This window comes from Harpia harpyja, chromosome 15 (genome assembly GCF_026419915.1).
Source record: "Harpia harpyja isolate bHarHar1 chromosome 15, bHarHar1 primary haplotype, whole genome shotgun sequence".
Taxonomy (NCBI): domain Eukaryota; kingdom Metazoa; phylum Chordata; class Aves; order Accipitriformes; family Accipitridae; genus Harpia; species Harpia harpyja.
The window spans coordinates 30,742,466-30,763,471 of record NC_068954.1 but is presented as its reverse complement, the minus strand read 5'-3'; the positions used below and the strand labels follow the sequence as shown (position 1 = coordinate 30,763,471).

The window sequence follows — 21,006 nt, the reverse complement described above, 5'->3', positions numbered from 1 at the left end:
TGACGGTGGTGGAGAGGGCTGGGGTGGGGACGGGGGGGGGGCAGCCATCGCGTTGTTATTTACTCCCAGCCCCGTTTTCCAGTGGAAAGCGGCGGCCGGAGCCAGGTCCTGGCCCCGCTCCCGGGTGTGATCCCCAGCCAGAGCCGGCCGCCGCCAAGGGCCGAGCACGGGCTCCTCCACCTGCTCGGCGGTGGGACCCCCCCACAACCCCCCCCAAGACGCAGCAGAGAACGGGCTTTGCTCCCCTTCACCAGCTGGGGAAACTGAGGCACGGGGAGGATTCACGGAGCAGAGCAGGAGCACGGAGGAAATAACGGGGGGGGGTCACCCATCACCTGCGGAGCATTTTGGGGGTGCAGAGGTGGAAGAGGGGTGCAAAGCAGATTTGGGGGAGGCAGGTTCACTCCCTTTGGCGGGGGGGGGGGTTCAGCTGGAGCTGCCGCCGTCCCAGCAACAGCCCGGGGAGTTATTTTTGGCCGGGTTTGCCGGTGCCCCGCGGCAGCACCGGTAACACACGGGCTTTGTCCGCGGCGGCCTCCCGGGAGGCTCCGGGGCAGCGGGGAGGCTGGGGGGGCTCTGGGGGGGCTGGGGAGGATCTGGGGGGGGTCAGCTGCAGCAGAGATGCCCTGTGGCTGCGGAGCGAGGGGCTGGCTCGCCCATGGCTGCGTGCCGACCCTCCAGCACTGGCCATCCCCAGCTCCATCCCACTCTGTGTCCGTCCGTCTGTCCGTCCATCCATCCATCCGTCCATCCATCCATCCATCCGTCCATCCATCCATCCATCCGTCCGTCCGTCCGTCCATCCGTCTGTCCATCCATCCCTGTCCCTCCCCAGCTCCATCCCTCCCCTGGGTTCATCCTTCCCTGGTCCTGTCCTTCCCCCAGCTCCATCCTTCCCCATCCCATCCCCTTCCCAACCAGGGGCAGCACCCACCACCCCATGCCCATCCCCAGCCCCCCCCCCAAGCATTGACCCCCCCAGATCTGTGAACCCCAACATCAAACCCACCTGCAAAGCCCCCCCCCCTTATTTTCACAGGGTATTTGTGAGAGATGGGTGGAAGGGAGGGGGATGGGGACCCCCCTTTTTGGGAACCCCCCTTTTTGGGGACCCCCCTGATTTCAGCTGCTGGGTGGGAAGCATGGGGGGGGGTCCGGCAGGGCCTGGACTCAGCAGCTGGAGCTGCTGGGGGGAGCCCCAAAGCCCTTTTAAACGCTGGGGCAGGCCCCCACCATCACCTGACTGCACCCAGCACCCTCCCCATTTGGGGGGTGGCCCAGGGGTGGGATGTATGCCCCCCCCCATTTTCTCTGGACCCCAGATGTCACTGGCCAGGGGAGGCCACTTTTTGCCCATCCCCAGGCCCCCACCCCCAGCGCCGGGGCCAGGCAGAGCTGGGGTGCGCACGTGGCGGGGGGGCCAAGCCCCCCGCTTTGGAGCTCAGCTCTGGGCTGGGAAATGTGTGTGCCCCCCCCCCAGCCTCACTGCAAAGCCCCCACTGTGGCCCCCCCACTGCTGCCTCAGGGTGCAGGGACCCCCCCCAACCTCCTGAACCCCTTCCCTAGGGTGGGGGGAAGCTGGGGGGGGGGAGGGGGCTTTGAAGGGGTCAGGCTGGGTCCTGCCCACCCCCCCCTTGCACCCCCTGTTTTGGGGGGGGGATGATGGTCCTGGGCCCAGTTCCAGGCAATGATGGGGGGGAGCTACGCTGCACTGGGGGGGGGTAGCTTGTGTCCCCCCTGTTTCTGCTATGAATCAAGCAGAAATGGGGGGGCAAAAGGACTGGGGGGGGGGTCGGGACAGAGATGGGGGGCTGTGGGGAGCTGGGTAGGGGTTAGAGCAGGGACTGGGGGGGCCAGGAAGGGGAGGGGGATTTGGGGCAGGGAGTGGGCTTGGCACCCCTGTGTGTGTGTATGGGGGGGTTCAGCCTCTCCAGGACCCCCGGGATGGGGGGGGTTGGGGGTCTCAGTCTCCCTGGGACCCCCGGCATGGGACGGGGGGGGGGGAAGGAGGGGGTGTGGGGGGTGTCAGCTCCCTGGGGTGGGCTGGGTGGGGGGTGTCTCAGCTGTCCGGGTCCCCCCCCAGGATGGTTTGGAAAGGGAGGGTGTCTCCACCCGCCGGGTCCCCTGGGATGAGAAGTTGTGGGGGGGTCTCAGTCCCCCTGCGACCCCCGGGACGGGATGAGAACTTGTGTGGGGGGGTCTCAGGCCCCCTGCGACCCCCGGGACGGGATGAGAACTTGTGGGGGGGTCTCAGCCCCCCTGCGACCCCCGGGACGGGATGAGAACTTGTGTGGGGGGGTCTCAGCCCCCCTGCGACCCCCGGGACGGGATGGAATGGCGGGGGGGGGTGTCTCACCCCCGGGACTCCCGCGATGTGCTGGCGTGGGGGGGGGGGGGTCTCTCACACACACAGCCCCGTTCCCCCCCCCCCCCGCTCCCCCCGTCCCCCCCTCCCCTCTCCCTCCCTCCCTGGCCGCCGGTGCCGTCCCGGAGGAGGGCCGGGGGGGCCGGCCCGGCTCGGGTTACACGGCCCGGGGGGCCGCGCCGGGACATATACGCGGCGGCGGGGCGGTGCGGGCACTGCTCGGCCCGACGCACGGTGAGGGGCTCCGCCGCCTCGCCATGCCCGGCCGCCGCCCGCTCCGCCTCGCCGCCGGCCTCGCCATCCTCTTCCTCGCCGCCGCCGCCGCGCAGGACCGAGACCTCCGTGAGTACCGACCCCCCCGGTTCCGACCGACGACCCCCTTCGAGCGGAGCTCTGGGATATTGGGGGGGGGGGGGGGACAGCGTGGGACACGGGGGACAGCGTGGCAGTGGGGGGGACAGCGTGGGGTGGAGGGGGGAAAAGTTTCAGGGTAGTGGGGGGGGGGACAGGCGGGGGTGGGGGGGGACGCACCGGGGTATGGCGTGGGACGGGGGGGGGACACACTGGGGGACAGCACGAGGAGAGTGGGGGACAGCGTAGGAGCACTGGGGGACGCTGGGGGACAGCATGGGACACTGGGGAACAGCACAAGGAGAGTGGGGGGCACCGTGGGGACACTGGGGGACAGTGTGGGGACGCTGGGAGACAGCATGAGGAGAGTGGGGGACAGCGTAGGGACACTGGGGACAATGGGGGACAGCATGGGACACTGGGGGACAGTGTGGGGATGCTGGGAGACAGCATGAGGAGAGTGGGGGACAGCGTGGGAACACTGGGGACACTGGAGGACAGCATGGGACACTGGGGGACAGTGTGGGGACACTGGGAGACAGCATGGGACACTGGGAGACAGTGTGGGGGCACTGGGAGACAGCATGAGGAGAGTGGGGGACAGCGTAGGGACACTGGGGGACACCATGGGGACACTGGGGGACAGCATGGGACACTGGGAGACAGCATAAGGAGAGTGGGGGGACACTGTGGGAACACTGGGGGACAGTGTGGGATGGATGGGGAAAGTTTAAGGACAGTGGGGAGGCCAGCCTGGGATGGAGAGGGGCAGTGTGGGACGCTGAGGGGACAACCTGGGACACGGGGGGACAGCCTGGGATGGGTTGGGGGACACAGCATGAGGACCATGGGGTACAGATGGGACAGCGGGGTGCAGCTGGGGGACAGCAGGTTACAGTGTGGGGACAGTGGGGGACAGGACAGCCTGGGGTGTAGGAGGTGGGCTGGGGCAGGGGGCATGGCAGGGACACTGGGGTACTGTTGGGGGATAATGGGGGACAGCCTGGGGACATGGGGTACCCCCTGGGATAGTGGGGAACAGCACAGGGACGTGGGGACAGCAGGGTCCAGCCTGAGACATGGGGTCCAGTTAGGGACACGGGGTGCAGCTGGGGACGGGGTGGGGTCCAGCCTGGAGACACTGAGGTCCAGCCCTGGGGTACGTCCTGGGGACCCTGGGGACTGGCCTGAGGACACTGGGGAACAACCTAGGGATCCTGGGGACACCAGGGCATCTCCTGGGGATCCTGGGTCACATCCTGGGGCACGTTCCGGCAATACTGGGGATACCTCCTGGGGCCACCGCAGCACATCCCAAGGTCCCTGGGGACACCAGGGCACATCCCAGGGACACCAGGGCACATCCCAGGGATACTGGGGCACATCCCAGGGATACTGGGGCACCTCCTGGGGACCCTGGGGCACCTCCTGACCGCCTTGGGGAACCTCCTGGGGACACCAGGACACTTCCCAGGGACCCTGGGGCACCTCCGGAGACCCTGGGGACACCTGGGCACCCTGGGGTACCTCCTGGGAACACTGAGACACATCCCGGGCACCCAGGGGTGCAGCCTGGGGACACCAGACCCCCCCTGCCCCGAGACACTGGGGACACTGGAGATGCTGTCCACATCCCACCGGAGGTGCAGGGGCTGCGGGGACACACCGAGTGCCCCCAAGACAGGGGGACACTGAGTGCCGTCAGGGTCCTGGGGGGGGGGGGGGATGGATGGACCCCCCGCTTCAGGCTGGAAACCCCTCGCTGAGCCACCACTCTGCTGCTCCGGGACCCCTGGGGGGGCTTCGCTCTTCCTCCTCCCCCCAAACTACATGGGGTTTGACGGGGGGGGGGTATATCATCCCATAATGGACTATGGTGGCAGTGCCACCGCCACCATCATGGGTGACTGCAGTCCCTTGCCACCCTCAACCCCCTCCCGGGGGGGTGACGCCATCCCCATCTCCCCGCCGTATCCCCCCCCCCACCTGCCCTTCTCCCCACAGCCGAAGCAGGCAGCTGCCTGCAGGACGGGCAGAGCTATAGCGATAAGGACGTATGGAAGCCGGAGCCGTGCCGTATCTGCGTGTGCGACACGGGGACCGTCCTCTGCGACGAGATCATCTGCGAGGAGCTGCGGGATTGTCCCAGCCCCGAAATCCCCTTCGGAGAGTGCTGCCCCATATGTCCCACTGACCAACCCAGCGGTTGTAATTTATTTATTCCCCTCCTTTCATTAATAAATAAATTACCCGGCCATGGATGGGCTTGTGGGGGGGGGAACATCCATGGGGACCCCCAGGGAAAAGGCAACTTGGCCCCTCCAGAGGGGTAAAAAAAAAAATCATCCCAGGGTGGAAAAATCCTTTTTTTTTTTTTTTACCCCAAATGGCAGCTGGCTTCAAAGCCTGGAGGGTTTGGGGGTGTTTTTTTTTATAAAAGCCATTGAAAGCAGATGGGTCTGGGGTGCAGGGGGTGATGCTGGGGGGGACCGTGGCCATGGACCCCCCCCAAGGCATCCCGGCAAAAGGGACATTCAAATGGGGTTTCCATCGCCAAAACTGCGATAATTCACCCAGAATGATTGAACAGCTCTGCCCCCCCACCCCCAGGAATTGCCGTGACCCCAAACCCCCAAAGTTGCCTTTTTTAATCCTTCCCTGCCCCCTCTGGGGGGGGGGTGAAGGGTTAAGCACCCACCCAGCTGCCCCCCCCCAAAACCGCGTGGCCCCGCTCCTGCATGCTGAACCCCGCTTCACCCCCCCCCGCTGCCTCGCTTCGGGGGAGCCCCCGCGCTCCTGTGCCCCCCGGTTTGGCCCCACAGCCCCCCCAGGAGCATCACCACCCCCGGGCTGGGGATGGAGGCACCTCATGTCCCCCCCCCCAGCCCATCCCACTCTAATTTCTCTATTTCTTTATTTTTTTCCAACAGGGCAACCTGGCCCCAAGGTGAGGCTGGTGTGTGTGTCCCCCACCCCGCGGTCCCAATTTCCTGGGGTTTTCCCTCAAAACTGGGGGGGGCTCAAGGCAGGACCCCATGGCATCTGCATGGGGCGAGCGGCTCTGGGGTTGTCACCTCCTGGGGGGGTTCATTACCTCGGGGGGGGTGTTGCCGGGGGGGGGAGAAATCTGGGGGGGGTCTGGGGGTGCCCCCCCTTGTCTCACCCCATGCTTTGCCTTGCAGGGGCAGAAGGGCGAGCCCGGTGACATTAAAGATGTAAGTGTAGGATGGGTGCTGGGGGACCCCCAAAACGGGGGGGGCCCTGCCGTTGCAGGGTGGTCTGGAGGGGGGGGTCCCCCCCTGCACCCGTCTCACCCCACCCTTGTGTTTCCCCCCCCCCCCCACAGGTCGTAGGACCCCGAGGGCCTCCGGGACCGCAGGTGGGAGCGCGTTTCTCCGGGCGCATTGCTGGAATATTTGTGGGAGGGGGTTGGGGGGATGGGGGGGGCACGGGGGAGAGTTGACACCCCCCCCGCCTCCTCTCGCAGGGCCCGGCAGGTGAGCAGGGACAACGAGGGGACCGTGGCGAGAAGGGGGAAAAGGTGAGAGCGTGCCCCACCACCCCCAGCAAAGCCCCCCCGCCAGCACTGGTGGGGTGCTGCAGAGAACGGTCGCGCTCGCCACATGGATGAACCCCCTCTTTCTCTCTCCCACAGGGTGCTCCCGGCCCCCGGGGCAGGGATGGAGAACCCGGCACCCCTGGAAATCCTGGCCCCCCTGGCCCCCCTGGACCTCCCGGCCCCCCCGGCCTTGGTGGGGTGAGTATCTATCTGGGGGGGTTTTTTGGGGTGAAACGAGGGGGTTTTGGATCAGCCGGTATGCTCAGCCCCCTTCCCGTTGCAGAACTTCGCAGCTCAGATGGCAGGCGGCTTCGACGAGAAGGCTGGGGGCGCGCAGCTGGGCGTCATGCAGGGACCCATGGTAAGGGGCCCCCCCCGGGTCCAGGGACCCCCCCCCAAGACCCCTACGCACCCCAGGGGGACAGGGTGTCTCGTCTTGGGACATGGGGGACCCCGCGTCACTGACTGTGGGGACAGTCCCCATTTTGGGAGGACACCCCTGGTTGGGCAGGTGATGGGGGGGGCGGCCGCCTCGCCTCCCCCCCCCCCCCCATGACACTGTTGTCTCTCTCCCCCCAGGGCCCCATGGGACCCCGTGGCCCCCCTGGACCCTCCGGCGCTCCTGTAAGTCCAACCCCCCCCCCAGGCTCGGGGGTCTCTGGGTGAGCACCCTGCCACCCTGCTGATGCCACCGTCTCCCTTCCAGGGTCCCCAAGGATTTCAAGGCAACCCCGGCGAGCCTGGCGAGCCTGGCGCTGCTGTGAGTGTCCCCCCCCATCGCCCCCCCCCCCCGGCTCAGCGACATGCCACCCACAAGCTCCCACTCACTCGCTGCCTCTCTGTCCCCTTTAGGGTCCGATGGGTCCCCGGGGACCACCGGGACCTCCTGGGAAACCCGGTGATGACGTGAGTCCTTTGCCGCTCCGGCGCTGGCTGGCAAACCCTGGCTGAGAACGGGCAGCTCGTTGCAGTAGTAGCCCCAGCCAGAAGCCAAAGGGTGATTTTATTTCCCTGACCCCCCCCCCCCAAATCTCATTTTCCTGCAGGGTGAAACAGGAAAACCCGGCAAATCTGGCGAGCGTGGCCCACCTGGCCCCCAGGTAAGGCAGCACCAGGTCTGGATCTGGCCCCCCCCCAGGATGGAGACCCCCATGTCCCTCCTTTGCCCCCAACCCGCTTTCTCTCTGCTCACTTGCAGGGTGCTCGTGGCTTCCCTGGGACGCCCGGCCTCCCCGGAGTGAAAGGCCACCGGGTAAGTGTGTCCCCCCCTCCCAGTGTCCCTGTCACCCAGTGGCACAGAGGGTGACCCCCCCCCCCCCATCTCTTTGTCCCCAGGGCTACCCTGGATTGGACGGTGCCAAAGGAGAGGCAGGGGCTCCTGGAGCCAAGGTCAGTGTTGGGGGACCATCCCCGTGGTGTCAGGGCTGGTGGGGTGACCATCCCCGTGGCGTCGGGGCTGGTGGGGTGCTGCTCTCCAGGGCTCACCCTTTGCCCTTCCCTGCAGGGCGAATCCGGCTCACCTGGCGAGAACGGCTCCCCCGGCCCCATGGTGAGTCTTTGGGCTGGGAAAGGGGGAAACTGAGGCACGGGGGGTGGGGTGGGGGGTGTTGCCCACCCCCCTCCCCAGCCCTGGGCCGGACAGCACAGAGCCTGACCTGCCGCCGTGTCCCCCCCCAGGGTCCCCGTGGGCTGCCTGGAGAGAGAGGACGTCCCGGCCCCTCCGGCGCTGCGGTGAGTGTGGGTCCCCGGTGGCAGGGGGCTGCCAGCGGGAGGGGGTCCCCCGTCCCCCCGCGGTGCCCCCCGTGACTCCTGCCACCGTCTCTCCCCAGGGTGCTCGTGGCAACGATGGTCTCCCCGGCCCGGCTGGACCCCCTGTAAGTAAAGGGCTGCTCGGCCCCTTCCTCGGCTGCCGGACCCCGTGTCACCCCGTGGGGGACAGCGGGGTCCCCCGGGAACCCCCAGAGCCTGGGCAGACCCTCACACTCTTCTCGCCCCCCAGGGACCTGTCGGCCCAGCCGGAGCCCCCGGCTTCCCCGGTGCCCCTGGCTCAAAGGTGAGGGGGAAGGGGCTGCTCCCAGCAGGGGAAACTGAGGCACAGCGTCAGCTGTCCCCCCCCTCACCCCGTCTTTCCTCCCTCCAGGGTGAAGCTGGTCCCACCGGCGCACGAGGTCCCGAGGGTGCCCAGGGTCCCCGCGGTGAATCCGGCACCCCCGGCTCTCCTGGCCCTGCCGGTGCCCCCGTAAGTGCCATCACTCACTGTGCCCCCCCTGCAGTGGCTTGTCCCCGTGTGTCCCCCGGCCTGGAAGCCACGGGGATGGGGCTGATCCTGCGAGCAGGGAGGGGGGGAAGGGGACACCCTCTGCTTGGTGGTGGGGAAACTGAGGCACGGGGAGCAGAGCCAGGCTCAGCGGTGTCTTCTTTTAGGGTAACCCAGGGACTGACGGCATCCCCGGCGCGAAGGGCTCGGCGGTGAGTATGGCTGGGGACGAGGACGGGGACAGGGTGTCCTGAGCCACTGGGGGGGGTCGGGGCTCGGGAGGGGTCTGGTCCTGGGCAGGGAGGAGGGACTGCTGAGGGCTGAGCTGGGATTTGGGGACACATGGGGACCCTGGGGGACATGGGGATGCGGGAGGATGCTGGGGGATCGGAGGATGCGGGATGCTGGGGGATGTGGGATGCTGGGAGGTACTGGGGGATGCTGGGGAACATGGGATGCTGGGGGCCATGGGGACGCTGGGGGACATGGGGATGCGGAGGGATGCAAGGATGCTGGGGGATGCTGGGGGTTGTGGGATGCGTGTGGGACACAGGGACGCTGAGGGGTGTGGGGATGCTGGGGGATGTGGGATGCTGAGGGTTGCTGGGGGATGCTGGGGGACACTGGGGGGATGCTGGGGGATGCTGGGGGACACTGTGGGACATGAGATACTGGGAGACCGTGAGGATGCTGGCAGACACTGGGGGATGCAGGTGGGGATGCTGAGGGAGGCGGGAGGACACAGGGGACATGGGGATGTTGGGGGACACTGGGCCGAGCCGTGCCCCCCCTGACGGTGGCCGGCTGCCCGCAGGGTGCCCCGGGCATCGCCGGCGCTCCAGGCTTCCCCGGCCCCCGCGGCCCGCCCGGACCCCAGGGTGCCACCGGCCCGCTGGGACCCAAGGGACAGACGGTAAGAGCCCCCCGAGAGCCCCCCGAGAGGGGGACCACGGCCCTGGCCCCACCCACTGCCACCTGGCCCCGCCCACTGCCGATACACCCCGCCCACCGGCAACTTGCCCCGCCCACTCTTCATCATCCCCCGCCCATTCTGGCGCAGGCCACGCCCCCATTCCCCAACTCCTTGCGGGTCCCCTCCCCAGTCGCCCGTGGGTCACTCCCAGGTCACCCGGTCCCGGTCACCCGGGAATGGGGATGGGATGGGGACGGGGACAGGATGGGGTCGGGAATGGGATGAGGACAGGGACAGGATGGGAATGGGATGAGGACGGGGACAGGATGGGGATGGGGACAGAGATGGGATGAGGGTGGGATGAGGACAGGGACAGGATGCGTACGGGAATGGGGACAGGATAGGGACGGGGATGGGTCGAGGATGGGATGGGGACAGGGATGGGGTTGGGGACAGGTAAAAGGACTGGGATGGAGATGGGGATGAGGAAAGGGATGGGGACAAGGATGATGATGGGGACAGGCATGGGGACAAGGATAGGGTTGAGGTGGGGGTCAGGAATGAGGACAGGAATGGGGGAGAGGAAAGGGGATGGGGACAGGAGTGGGGACAGAGGTGGGGACAGGGATGAGGATGGGCACAGGAAAGGAGACAGGGATGGGGTAGGGAAAAAGTTGAGGGTGGGCTTGGGGACAAGGGTGGGAGCAGGAATGAGGGATGGGAATGAAGATGGGGACCGGAGAGGGAATGGGGACAAGGATGGGGACAGGGATGCAGATGGGGACAAGCAAGAAGTCGGAGACAGACAGGCATGGGGGCCAGGGCGTGGGGAAGGGACCGGGGATGGGGACAGCCATGGGGATGCTGCAGCCTCGTCCCTCACTGCCCTCTCGCTCCCCAGGGAGAACCCGGCATTGCGGGCTTCAAAGGCGAACAGGGACCGAAGGGCGAGACGGTGAGTCCGGGGTGGGGGGGCCGCATCCAGCACCCCACACCTCTGCTGGGGGTCCATCCCGCGGCCCCTCGCTCCCCATCCACGGCCGGCCGGAGTGTCTCGTCGGCGTCTAACGAACCTCTTCCCCTAACGAGGCCCCTCGAGGGGCAGCGTCCCCCCTCCCGCGGGGGAACAATAGCCGCTGTGTTCGTCCCCCCCCCACCGGGGACATTCCCCCCTCGCTTCATTAACCAGCCTCAATGCGCGGGGCCGGATCCCCGCCGCGGTGGCCGCTGAGCCCCGGCGCCGGCGGGACACGTGGCACCGGCGAGGGGCTCCTGCCCGGCACCCCTGGGGTCTGTGATTTATTTGGGGGGTGGGGGGAGAATGCAGGCAGGGCCCCCCCCGGTGTGCCGTGGGGGAGGAAGGCTCCTCATGACCCCTTTTCCTCCTCTTCCTCAGGGACCTGCAGGACCCCAAGGTGCCCCCGGGCCGGCTGGCGAGGAAGGCAAGAGAGGAGCCCGCGGTGAACCTGGTGCTGCCGGCCCTGTGGGACCACCTGGAGAGAGGGTGCGTGGCCCCCCCGCACCCCCCAGTGAGATGCTGCTCCCCAAAACCCCCCCCCAACTTCACTCCTCCTCCTCTTCCTCCATAGGGTGCCCCCGGCAATCGTGGCTTCCCCGGGCAGGATGGGCTCGCTGGACCCAAGGTGGGACATCGGGGTCATGGGTGGGGGGCAGTCCAGAGGGGTGACCACCCCCTGAACCCCCCCCCTCACTCCTTCTCCCCCCTCCCACCCCGCACAGGGTGCTCCGGGCGAGCGCGGTCCCGCCGGCCTCGCGGGTCCCAAGGGAGCCACCGGCGATCCCGGGCGCCCCGGAGAGCCCGGGCTGCCCGGAGCCAGGGTAAGAGCCGGGGGGTCGGATCCTGCACCCCCCCATAGGGGGCAGAGCGGGAGGGGGGGTGGATTGCCTGGGGTGTGGGGGGGCTCCCCGCTGCGCTGGGGGGGCTCAGCTGGGGCAGGACCACGTGGGGACGCTGGTGGGACCTGCTGGGGTCAGCGAGGAGGCTCTTTGGGGCTGGTTAAGGTGCTTTTGGGGTTGATAAGATGCTTTTGGGGTAAATAAGGTGCTTTTGGGGTTGATAAGATGCTTTTGGGATTGGTTAAGGGGCTTTTGGGGTTAGCCAAGATGCTCTTTGGCTTTAAGATGTTTCTTGGGGTTGGTTCAGTTGCTCTTTGGTGCTAATTAAGATGCTCTTTGGTGCTAATTAAGAAATTCTTTGGGATTAGTTAAAATGCTCTTTGGGGTTAGTTAAGATGCTCTTTGGGGTTAGTTAGGATGCTCTTTGCTAATTAAGGTGTTCTTTGGGGTTAGCGAACATGCCTTTGGGGTTAGCAAAGATGCAATTTGGGGTTAGCAAAGATACTCCTTGGTGATAATTAAGAGGTTCTTTGGGGTTAGCAAAGATGCTCCTTGGGGTTAAGATGCTTTCTGGGGTTAGTGAAGACGGTCTTTGGGATTTGCAAAGATGTTCCTTGGTGCTAATTAAGGCACTGTTTGGGGTTAGTTAAGATGCATTTGGGGTTAACAAAGATGCTCTTCAGGGTTAAGATGCTCTTTGGGGTCAGCCACCGTGCTCCGGGGGTTAGGCAGACCCCTGTGTCCCCTGTGTGAGCCCCAGGCCCAGAGCAGCAGCTGAGAGCTGGGCAGGATGGGGTGCCCGGCGTCCCCCCACCTCGGGGCCGGCTGCCGCAGCCCCCCAATTCCTTCCCTCCGCCGCAGGGTCTCACCGGCCGCCCAGGTGACGCTGGTCCTCAAGGCAAAGTCGGCCCAACCGTAAGTGATGCTCCGCAGGGAGTTGCCGTGGGGTGGGGGACCGGGGTCCAGCGCGGTCCTCCCTGATGTCCCCCTCCCCACAGGGTGCTCCTGGCGAGGATGGTCGCCCCGGCCCCCCCGGCCCGCAGGGTGCTCGTGGCCAGCCTGGTGTGATGGGTTTCCCCGGTCCCAAAGGTGCTAACGTGAGTATTGACCAATTTCCACCCAAAACGGGGCTGCAGCCTGGGCACGGAGCCCATCACCGTCGCCTCTCTCCTCTCTCTAGGGTGAGCCTGGAAAAGCCGGTGAGAAAGGCCTCCCCGGTGCCCCAGGGCTGCGGGTGAGTTGTTTTCCCTCCCTCACTGCCCCCCCCAAAAACACATCTTGGGGTTGCTCCAGCAGCACAATCCCCTGAGGCACCTGCAGACTCTGGGTGGGGAAACTGAGGCACGGGGGCCGGGAGGGTGGAGTGGGGTCTGCAGCATCGCGCCTGGAGCTCAGCAGTGGTTTTTCTCCTCCGTAGGGTCTTCCTGGCAAGGACGGTGAGACGGGAGCTGCCGGCCCCCCAGGACCTGCCGTGAGTGTCGCAGCCTTGTTCACCCGGGCCCAAAATCCACTTGAAATGGGGGGGGTCGGGGGTTGTACCCCCCCCAGATCTGTGCAAAAGACCACCCCAGGTCTGCTGAGGATGGAGCCTCTATGCTGCCTGGCCCTCATGGTGCTGGGGCTTTGGGATTTTGGGTCCCCCCATGATTCCGGCTTTGCCCAAAATCTTGGGGTGGGTGAAGCCCAAATACTGAGAGGTTTTGGGGTCCTTCACCACCATCCTTCCCACAGGGTCCCGCGGGTGAGAGAGGAGAGCAAGGAGCCCCCGGTCCCTCTGGCTTCCAGGTGAGCACATAGAAGGGGGGGGGGGGTTTGGGGTGCCAGGGTTGGGGTCATGCTCGTGGGTGACCCCGAGCCCCTGTCCCCGGGGGTCTCGTTGCTGCCGTGCTAACGCCGCTGCTTTCCCCTCCCAGGGGCTGCCCGGGCCACCAGGTCCCCCCGGAGAGAGCGGCAAACCCGGAGATCAGGTGAGGCCCCATTTTTCCCTCTTCGCAGGCATCTCCTGGCTGCAAAGGGGGGGTCAGGACCCCCAGCAGCCCCCAGGCCTGACCCCCAACTCTTTTTCCCCCCACCGCAGGGTGTTCCTGGAGAAGCCGGTGCCCCCGGTCTTGTCGGTCCCAGAGTAAGTATCACCTGTCCTCCTGGCTGGGGGGACAGGGTGCCTCTCCCTGTCACATGGGGGGTTTTGGGGGGCTGGAGGGGGTTGGCGGAGCCCAGCCACCCCCATCCAAGGCCATCAGCTCCCCCAGTCCTGGTGGCTCAGCCTCCGCTGCAGCCCGTCCCCTCTCCTCCCAGTACATCCCAGTCCCTTTGGGGCAGTGCGGGATGGATGTTCTGCCCACTGTCCCTGAGGACATCCATGCAAAGGACATTGTGACCCTCACCGTGGCTTCTTCCTAACGTTGTCCCCCCCCCCAGGGCGAACGCGGCTTCCCCGGTGAACGTGGCTCTCCTGGTGCACAAGGGCTGCAAGGTCCTCGTGGGCTCCCCGGCACACCGGGCACCGACGGACCCAAGGTGGGTGACAAGGGGGGACAGGGCTTGGTGGCTCGGTGCCACTGGTGGAGCCGTGAGGCTGGTGGTCTGCCCATGGGGGGCTTGGCACCCCAACAATTGCACCTTCGCTCTGCTTTAGGGTGCAACCGGACCGGCCGGCCCCAATGGTGCCCAGGGTCCCCCAGGGCTTCAGGGAATGCCCGGTGAGAGAGGAGCAGCCGGCATCGCCGGTCCCAAGGGAGACCGGGTAAGTAAGTGAGGGGTCCCGGAGGTGTCCTGAGCAGCGTCAGGTCTCGGATCAGCTCGGCTCACACCACCTCTGTCTCACCCTGCAGGGAGACGTCGGAGAGAAGGGCCCCGAGGGAGCCCCTGGAAAGGACGGCGCACGCGTAAGTGGGACAGGGACGCGGCAGGAGCGGGGTGGCCAGCAAGGGATGCTCGTGGTGGCCTTGTCCTCATCTGTCTCTCCTCCTTAGGGTCTGACGGGTCCCATCGGTCCCCCCGGCCCCGCTGGCCCCAACGGCGAGAAGGTGAGAGCCCGGGCAGCCCCTCGGCTGCTTCCAACTGAGGGAGATGCCATCTACCCCCCCCCCCAACTCTCCATCCTTTCTTTTCCAGGGTGAATCTGGCCCTCCTGGTCCATCTGGTGCTGCCGGTGCCCGTGGTGCCCCTGTAAGTGCCATCCCCCCACAGCCCCCCAACTGCCACAGCTGGCCTCGCTCCCCCCCATGCCCCCCCCCCCATTTAACCCCCATCTTTCACCCACAGGGCGAGCGCGGTGAACCCGGTGCCCCTGGTCCCGCCGGATTTGCTGGCCCCCCGGTGAGTATTTGGCCCCGTTCCCCCCGGCACGGATCCAGCGTCGGCTCAACCCACTCACGGCGGCCGCTTCCCTGCAGGGTGCCGACGGGCAACCCGGTGCCAAAGGCGAACAAGGAGAGCCCGGGCAGAAGGGTGACGCCGGTGCTCCCGGTCCCCAAGGTCCCTCTGGCGCACCTGGCCCGCAGGTGGGTACAGCTGGAGCACCCCAAAACGGGGGCTGAACCCCACGGGTGTCTGTATCCCTGGGAAATTTGGGGCATCGCCTGGCAGGCATGTTGCAGCCCCCCCCCAGCATGTTTTCTAACCTGTTTTCTTCCTCTTCCCAGGGTCCAACTGGTGTAACTGGTCCCAAAGGAGCCCGAGGTGCTCAGGGCCCCCCTGTGAGTATGAGGGGGTGGGCTGTGGGATGGAGTGGCTGGGGGGGAGTGCGGTGCAGCACCCGAGCCACCTTTCTCCTTTCCTTCCCCAGGGAGCCACCGGATTCCCCGGCGCCGCCGGCCGTGTGGGACCACCCGGCCCTAATGTGAGTTGGGGGGCAGCCGGGATCTCTTGGGGGCAGCTGGGATAGCTCGGGAGCAGCCGGGATTGCTTGGGAACAGCTGGGATTGCTCACCCCCGGGTTCAGGGGCTTGGGGGATGCTGCTTGCTCCATGCCGGGGGCCAAGCGGTGGAGGGTCCCTGAGCTAAATAACTGCTGGGTGATGATTTATCAGCCCATAAAAAGGTTTTTTTCTGAGGGTCTTCAAGTGCAGGAGCCAGCCCAGAGGCCCAGGTGGTGCCAGGATGCAGGTGATGAAGGAGGAAAAGCTGCCTCCATTTGCACTAACCCCATCTTCTCCCCCCACAGGGTAACCCAGGCCCCCCCGGTCCCCCCGGCTCTGCTGGCAAAGATGGTCCCAAGGGTGCTCGTGGTGATGCCGGTCCCCCGGGCCGTGCTGGTGACCCCGGTCTCCAAGGCCCTGCCGGCCCCCCTGGCGAGAAAGGTGAACCCGGCGAGGACGGCCCCGCGGTACGTTTTTTGGGGGGCACCTCCCTCCACGCTCATTCGGTGCTGTGCCACCACCCCACTGGGTCTGATCCCCCGCCTCTGCCTCCCCACAGGGTCCTGACGGTCCCCCCGGTCCCCAAGGTTTGGCAGGACAGCGCGGCATCGTCGGTCTTCCTGGACAGCGTGGCGAGAGAGGCTTCCCCGGGCTGCCGGGACCATCGGTGAGTCGTCACCCCCCCCGGGCTCAGCCCTTTCCACCCACTCCGTGCCCACCAGTGGCATTATCCCTCTCCGAGAGCTGTCGGAGCGGCCGAGCTTGGCTTTCCCAAGCTCAGCACTGTGAATTCGGGTGCTTTGAAGCCTGCATGGCCCCTGGGGTGCAGCCTGAGTGCCCCAGGGACCCCAATCCCGGGCGCAGTTTGGGGTTTTGCAAAGGTACCAGGAGCCACCGGTGCCAGTGGCATCGGCGCTGGGCAATAACCGATGCTTATTTGGGCAGAGGGGTCTGGCAGCCTTAAAATGAAGCAAGAGCTGGGTGAAGGGCTGCGCGGGGATCTCTCCCACTCAACGTGCATTGTATCACGGCTTTTTTCCCCTCCTTCATTTAGGGCGAACCTGGGAAACAAGGAGCACCCGGCTCTGCAGGCGACCGCGGCCCCCCCGGCCCTGTGGGTCCCCCCGGTCTGACAGGTCCTGCCGGCGAACCTGGGCGCGAGGTAGGCAGCACCCCAGCGCATGGGGAGGGGGCGAAGCGGGACGGCGCCTCCGTCCGTGCCGGGCTCGGGATCACCCCGGTGTAAACCCAACAGTGGTGCCGGACGTTGCCGATCCCGTGGCCGGAGAGCCCTCCACCATCACTCAGCTCCTGGCAATCACCGGCATCTTTTCACCGTTGGTTTTTGCTTTGAAAGGGGAGTTTGCACGTGTCCTGCCATCCCAGGGTCAAGACTTAATTTCTCCTCTTCTTCTCCCAGGGTAACCCTGGCTCTGACGGACCCCCAGGCAGGGACGGAGCAGCTGGTGTGAAGGTGAGCTTGCCCGCATGCTTCCCCTGGTGCTCCCTATCCACATGCCCCCTCATCCCGGCCAAAAATCCCATGGGTCTGACCATCCCCTTGTCTCGGCACAGGGCGATCGTGGCGAGACCGGTCCTGTAGGTGCCCCCGGCGCTCCCGGTGCCCCCGGCGCTCCTGGCCCCGTAGGTCCCACCGGAAAACAAGGAGACAGAGGCGAGACGGTGAGTGCCGGCACGTCGGCGAGGGAAATGGCTCGTTGAGTTTGAGGTCTTATTAGGGGTGATGGGAATCACCCTGAGTGCAGATAAATGAAGAAATAGCAGTGGCCCCCCGGGACCAATTAGCTACTCCAAGTAATTGGGAGAGCCAGGCGGGTGCCGTTAGTGGCTGTTGCTAATTCAGTGGTGCCCTGAGTGCCATTAGCGGCTCTGAACATCTTCCCGAGGATTCATGAGCACCAAGAGCCCAGTTCGGGCTCTGCCTACACACAAGCACTGCCTGGGGAGCTGTAAGCACCAGGAGGCTTAACCAGGGAAAATCTGCCAGGGTATTTATTTGCAAGGGTCGTTACTCGGCTCTGATGCTCCGTCTGAGAGTATTTAAAGATGCCGTTCGGCACCAGCAGCTGCCGATTCCTGGTGCTGCGAGCAGGGCAGCCCACAGGGCTGGTTCGGATACCCCCAAAGGCACAGGGCACCCCCTGGCACCCCGTGTTCCTGGCCTCTCTTGACTCCCCTCTTCTCTTTCCCCAGGGTGCACAAGGTCCCATGGGTCCCTCCGGTCCTGCTGGCGCTCGAGGCATGCCGGTGAGTGGTGCCGGGCCCGTCAGGGCATCCCACGTGTGATGCACGGGGTCCTGGGGCACGTTGGGCAGGGGTCTGCCACCCTAAGCCTGACACGTCCCCTTCTCCCCTTCCAGGGTCCCCAAGGGCCTCGCGGTGACAAGGGTGAGACAGGAGAGGCTGGAGAGAGAGGGCTGAAGGGCCACCGCGGCTTCACCGGGCTGCAGGGTCTTCCCGGACCACCCGTAAGTGTTGTTTTTGGGATCCCCAGCACTCAGCCCCCCCTATATCTTGCCGCGGAGCTGGATGCGGCTCCTTCAGGGTGGCTGCGGCCACGGACAGAGCCCCAAGCCCGTGCAAAGGCTTTGCTAGGGCTGAGCATCCCTCGATGTCAGATGTGGAGCTGTAACCATCCACCCTCGCTTCCTCCTCAGGGTCCTTCTGGAGACCAAGGTGCTGCTGGTCCTGCGGGTCCCTCCGGTCCCAGGGTAAGTCCTGCCTGTGGCTTTTGGGGATATGCGACGAAAAGGAGGCATCTCTGTCCTTGAGCCCCCCAGGTCGCCTGCCTCGCTTGCTGACGGCAGGAGCTAACAGCTCCCCAGCACCTTCCCTGCCTTCTTGCAATGAGCTGACCCCCACCTTTGGGGATTTCTCCTAGGGTCCCCCTGGGCCCGTCGGCCCCTCTGGCAAAGACGGCTCCAACGGCATGCCCGGCCCCATCGGTCCCCCCGGCCCGCGCGGACGAAGTGGCGAACCAGGTCCTGCGGTGAGTAAAAATGCCATCAATGGCAGGGAAGGGGAGTCCAGCTTGCAGAGCAGCTCATCAGGATTGCATCTTCTTCCTCCCGTAGGGTCCTCCCGGAAACCCAGGTCCCCCCGGTCCTCCCGGCCCCCCCGGCACTGGCATCGACATGTCAGCTTTTGCTGGCCTGGGTCAGCCGGAGAAGGGTCCCGACCCCATCCGCTACATGCGGGCGGACGAGGCCGCCGGCAGCCTGCGGCAGCACGATGTCGAGGTGGACGCCACGCTCAAGTCCCTCAACAACCAGATTGAGAGCATCCGCAGCCCCGAGGGCTCCAAGAAGAACCCGGCCAGGACCTGCCGTGACATCAAGCTTTGCCATCCCGAGTGGAAGAGCGGTAAGAGCCTCCATCCCTGCCTCCTCCCCTCCTGTCTCTCTCCCCCAGCCTCTTGCACCCAAGAGGACAGCGAGGTCCATGATGCTCTTTGCTCTGACCTCCAAAACCTCATCTTCACACACCATTTGTCCTCCCTGCTGCAGGAGACTACTGGATCGACCCGAACCAGGGCTGCACGTTGGACGCCATCAAAGTTTTCTGCAACATGGAGACGGGCGAGACCTGCGTCTACCCCAACCCCAGCAGCATCCCCAAGAAGAACTGGTGGACCAGCAAGACCAAAGACAAGAAGCACATCTGGTTCGCAGAGACCATTAATGGCGGTTTCCACGTAAGTGTCCCCCTGGGCTGGTGCTGCACGCTGGGAGCGGGAAGGGAGGTTGAGCAGTGGAAGGTGTTGGGTGTCTGGTTGGAGGATTGGGATGTCCTTCCTTGGGGTTATGTTGATGGACGTTATACGAGGGACTGGCTGTTCTAGAGGACTGTAATGAAAGCTTGGAGTTGGGTCAGTTGGGCTTTGATTTTTGCAGCCATCTGGGAACACAAAGTATGGAAGTCTCCTCAAAAGGTGGCTGAAAACAGGGTTGTTGCGACACCCACAGGCTTTAATGTCTCACCTCTTCCCTCCAGTTTAGCTACGGCGATGAAGACCTGGCTCCCAACACTGCCAACATCCAGATGACCTTCCTCCGTCTCCTGTCCACTGAAGGCTCCCAGAACGTCACTTACCACTGCAAGAACAGCATCGCCTACATGGACGAGGAGACAGGCAACCTGAAGAAAGCCATCCTCATCCAGGGGTCCAACGACGTAGAGATCAGAGCTGAGGGCAACAGCAGGTTCACGTACAGCGTCTTGGAGGATGGTTGCACGGTAAGTCCACGGGTGCCTGCGAGAGAAAGATGTAGATGATGAGTTGGGGTTCAACCCATGAGGTTGCTGTTGATTTGGAGGGCTCGAGCATCTAATAACATCCTTCCTCCTTGTTTTCTCCCCAGAAACACACTGGCAAATGGGGGCAAGACAGTCATTGAGTACCGATCGCAGAAGACCTCGCGCCTGCCCATTGTAGATATTGCACCTATGGACATTGGTGGAGCCGATCAGGAGTTTGGCGTGGATATTGGCCCAGTCTGCTTCTTGTAAAAAGAATTGTTTTATTTGTGTGTTTGTTGTTGTTGTTGTTGTTTGTTGTTTGTTTGGTTTTTTTTTTTTTAAATCCAGCCCAATACCATAAAAGAAAACTAAAAAAAACCCAAACCCACCCCAAGGACCTGAGTACTTTCCAATCGCTCGTACGACTTCTGCACTGAATGGCTGCAACGACCCCTCGATTCACGCCCTTCCGTTGGGGACCACCGCCTCTTTCCAACGCCGTCTGGACAGGCTGCAAAATAAAAAAACCACGGTCTTATTTATTTATTCTCTTCCTGTAAGACCTATTTTTTAGGTCGGGTGGAGGTGGGAATCTAACTGGCAGGTACAACGGCCCTTCCCTGCAAAAGGGATCTCGCAAATCCAGGTATCACAAATCCCCTCCCGCTCCCATCCCTCCCCGTGTATCACCAGCAGGAGTGCTAATGTATAATACAACAAAAAAAAATGGTGCTATTCTTGTAAAACAAGTCTGTATTTTTTAACATCAGTTGATATAAAAAAAAAAAAAACTTTTGGTGGAAAGTACAAGTCGATCTGGGCTTTGTTTTTGTCGCTCTCCGGAGGTGTTTGCTGCGGTCTAACTCCTTTCTCCCCGTTTCTCAGCCATGATAAATGAAGGTTTTGGGTCAAATCTCCAACTTTTCTGGGTTGAAGCTACCTCACACTAAGGGGAAAAAAACCCAAAACAAATAAACCCTCCAAAAAGCCAAAAAAAAGAAATGGGGAAACCATTTTAAGGGAAAAATCTTGAAAACAGGAGCCAACACAGCAGCCGCAAGGTTTCTGTTAAGGGATCTCTTGTCCCATTGCACCCCTAAACAGACCGGGGTGACTCAAGGCAAGCGCTTGGGACACCAGTTAAAGGAAACCAGTAAAACCAGCAGGGAGGGGGACACTAAGACCAATCCTCATGCAAATCAGTATGACCATGGCCAGGGGGTGCCCTAGAACTCTCCTCCCCATGGAATTTGTCCCATTTTGTGCATGTAAAAATCTAATTTCAGGATGCATTTTGCAATACTGAGGGAGGTAGGGTTTGCAGCCCTCGTGTGCACACGCTGATGTCTTCTTAGAAAGCAGCTGTGCCTTTATGGTTTCATAAAAAGTTACATATGTAAATTCTTCTCTTAAACAGGCTTGCTAATTAGAGGAAAAGCCTCAGTAGTTGAATTTTTTTTTTTTTTTTTTTTTTTACTATCTTAAAGAAAATTAGCCCACTGACCCCACAAGAGTTGGAAACATGCTTGAGCTTTATGTGCAGGACATAACAGGCAGCTGTTGACTGGGGAGTTTATGAGTTTC

General features: G+C 64.0%; 1 protein-coding gene across 1 annotated transcript; it reads left to right on the top strand.

Annotated features, from left to right (window-relative positions):
• The first annotated feature begins 2,558 nt into the window (after positions 1-2,558).
• On the top strand, positions 2,559-20,220 carry COL2A1 (collagen type II alpha 1 chain). Its single transcript, XM_052809369.1, is given in 55 exon segments — positions 2,559-2,707; positions 4,721-4,921; positions 5,647-5,663; positions 5,899-5,931; positions 6,063-6,095; positions 6,204-6,257; positions 6,372-6,473; positions 6,559-6,636; positions 6,855-6,899; positions 6,982-7,035; positions 7,128-7,181; positions 7,322-7,375; positions 7,474-7,527; positions 7,611-7,664; positions 7,780-7,824; positions 7,953-8,006; positions 8,105-8,149; positions 8,275-8,328; positions 8,416-8,514; positions 8,700-8,744; positions 9,347-9,445; positions 10,347-10,400; positions 10,842-10,949; positions 11,035-11,088; positions 11,186-11,284; positions 12,164-12,217; positions 12,301-12,399; positions 12,483-12,536; positions 12,720-12,773; positions 13,034-13,087; positions 13,216-13,269; positions 13,380-13,424; positions 13,721-13,819; positions 13,938-14,045; positions 14,134-14,187; positions 14,275-14,328; positions 14,417-14,470; positions 14,567-14,620; positions 14,698-14,805; positions 14,947-15,000; positions 15,090-15,143; positions 15,468-15,629; positions 15,722-15,829; positions 16,217-16,324; positions 16,583-16,636; positions 16,738-16,845; positions 17,377-17,430; positions 17,544-17,651; positions 17,841-17,894; positions 18,065-18,172; positions 18,258-18,546; positions 18,690-18,877; positions 19,177-19,419; positions 19,545-19,562; positions 19,564-20,220. Coding segments are annotated over 55 exon segments (4,458 nt in total). The 5' UTR covers positions 2,559-2,622; the 3' UTR covers positions 19,693-20,220.
• Positions 20,221-21,006: the final 786 nt, after the last annotated feature.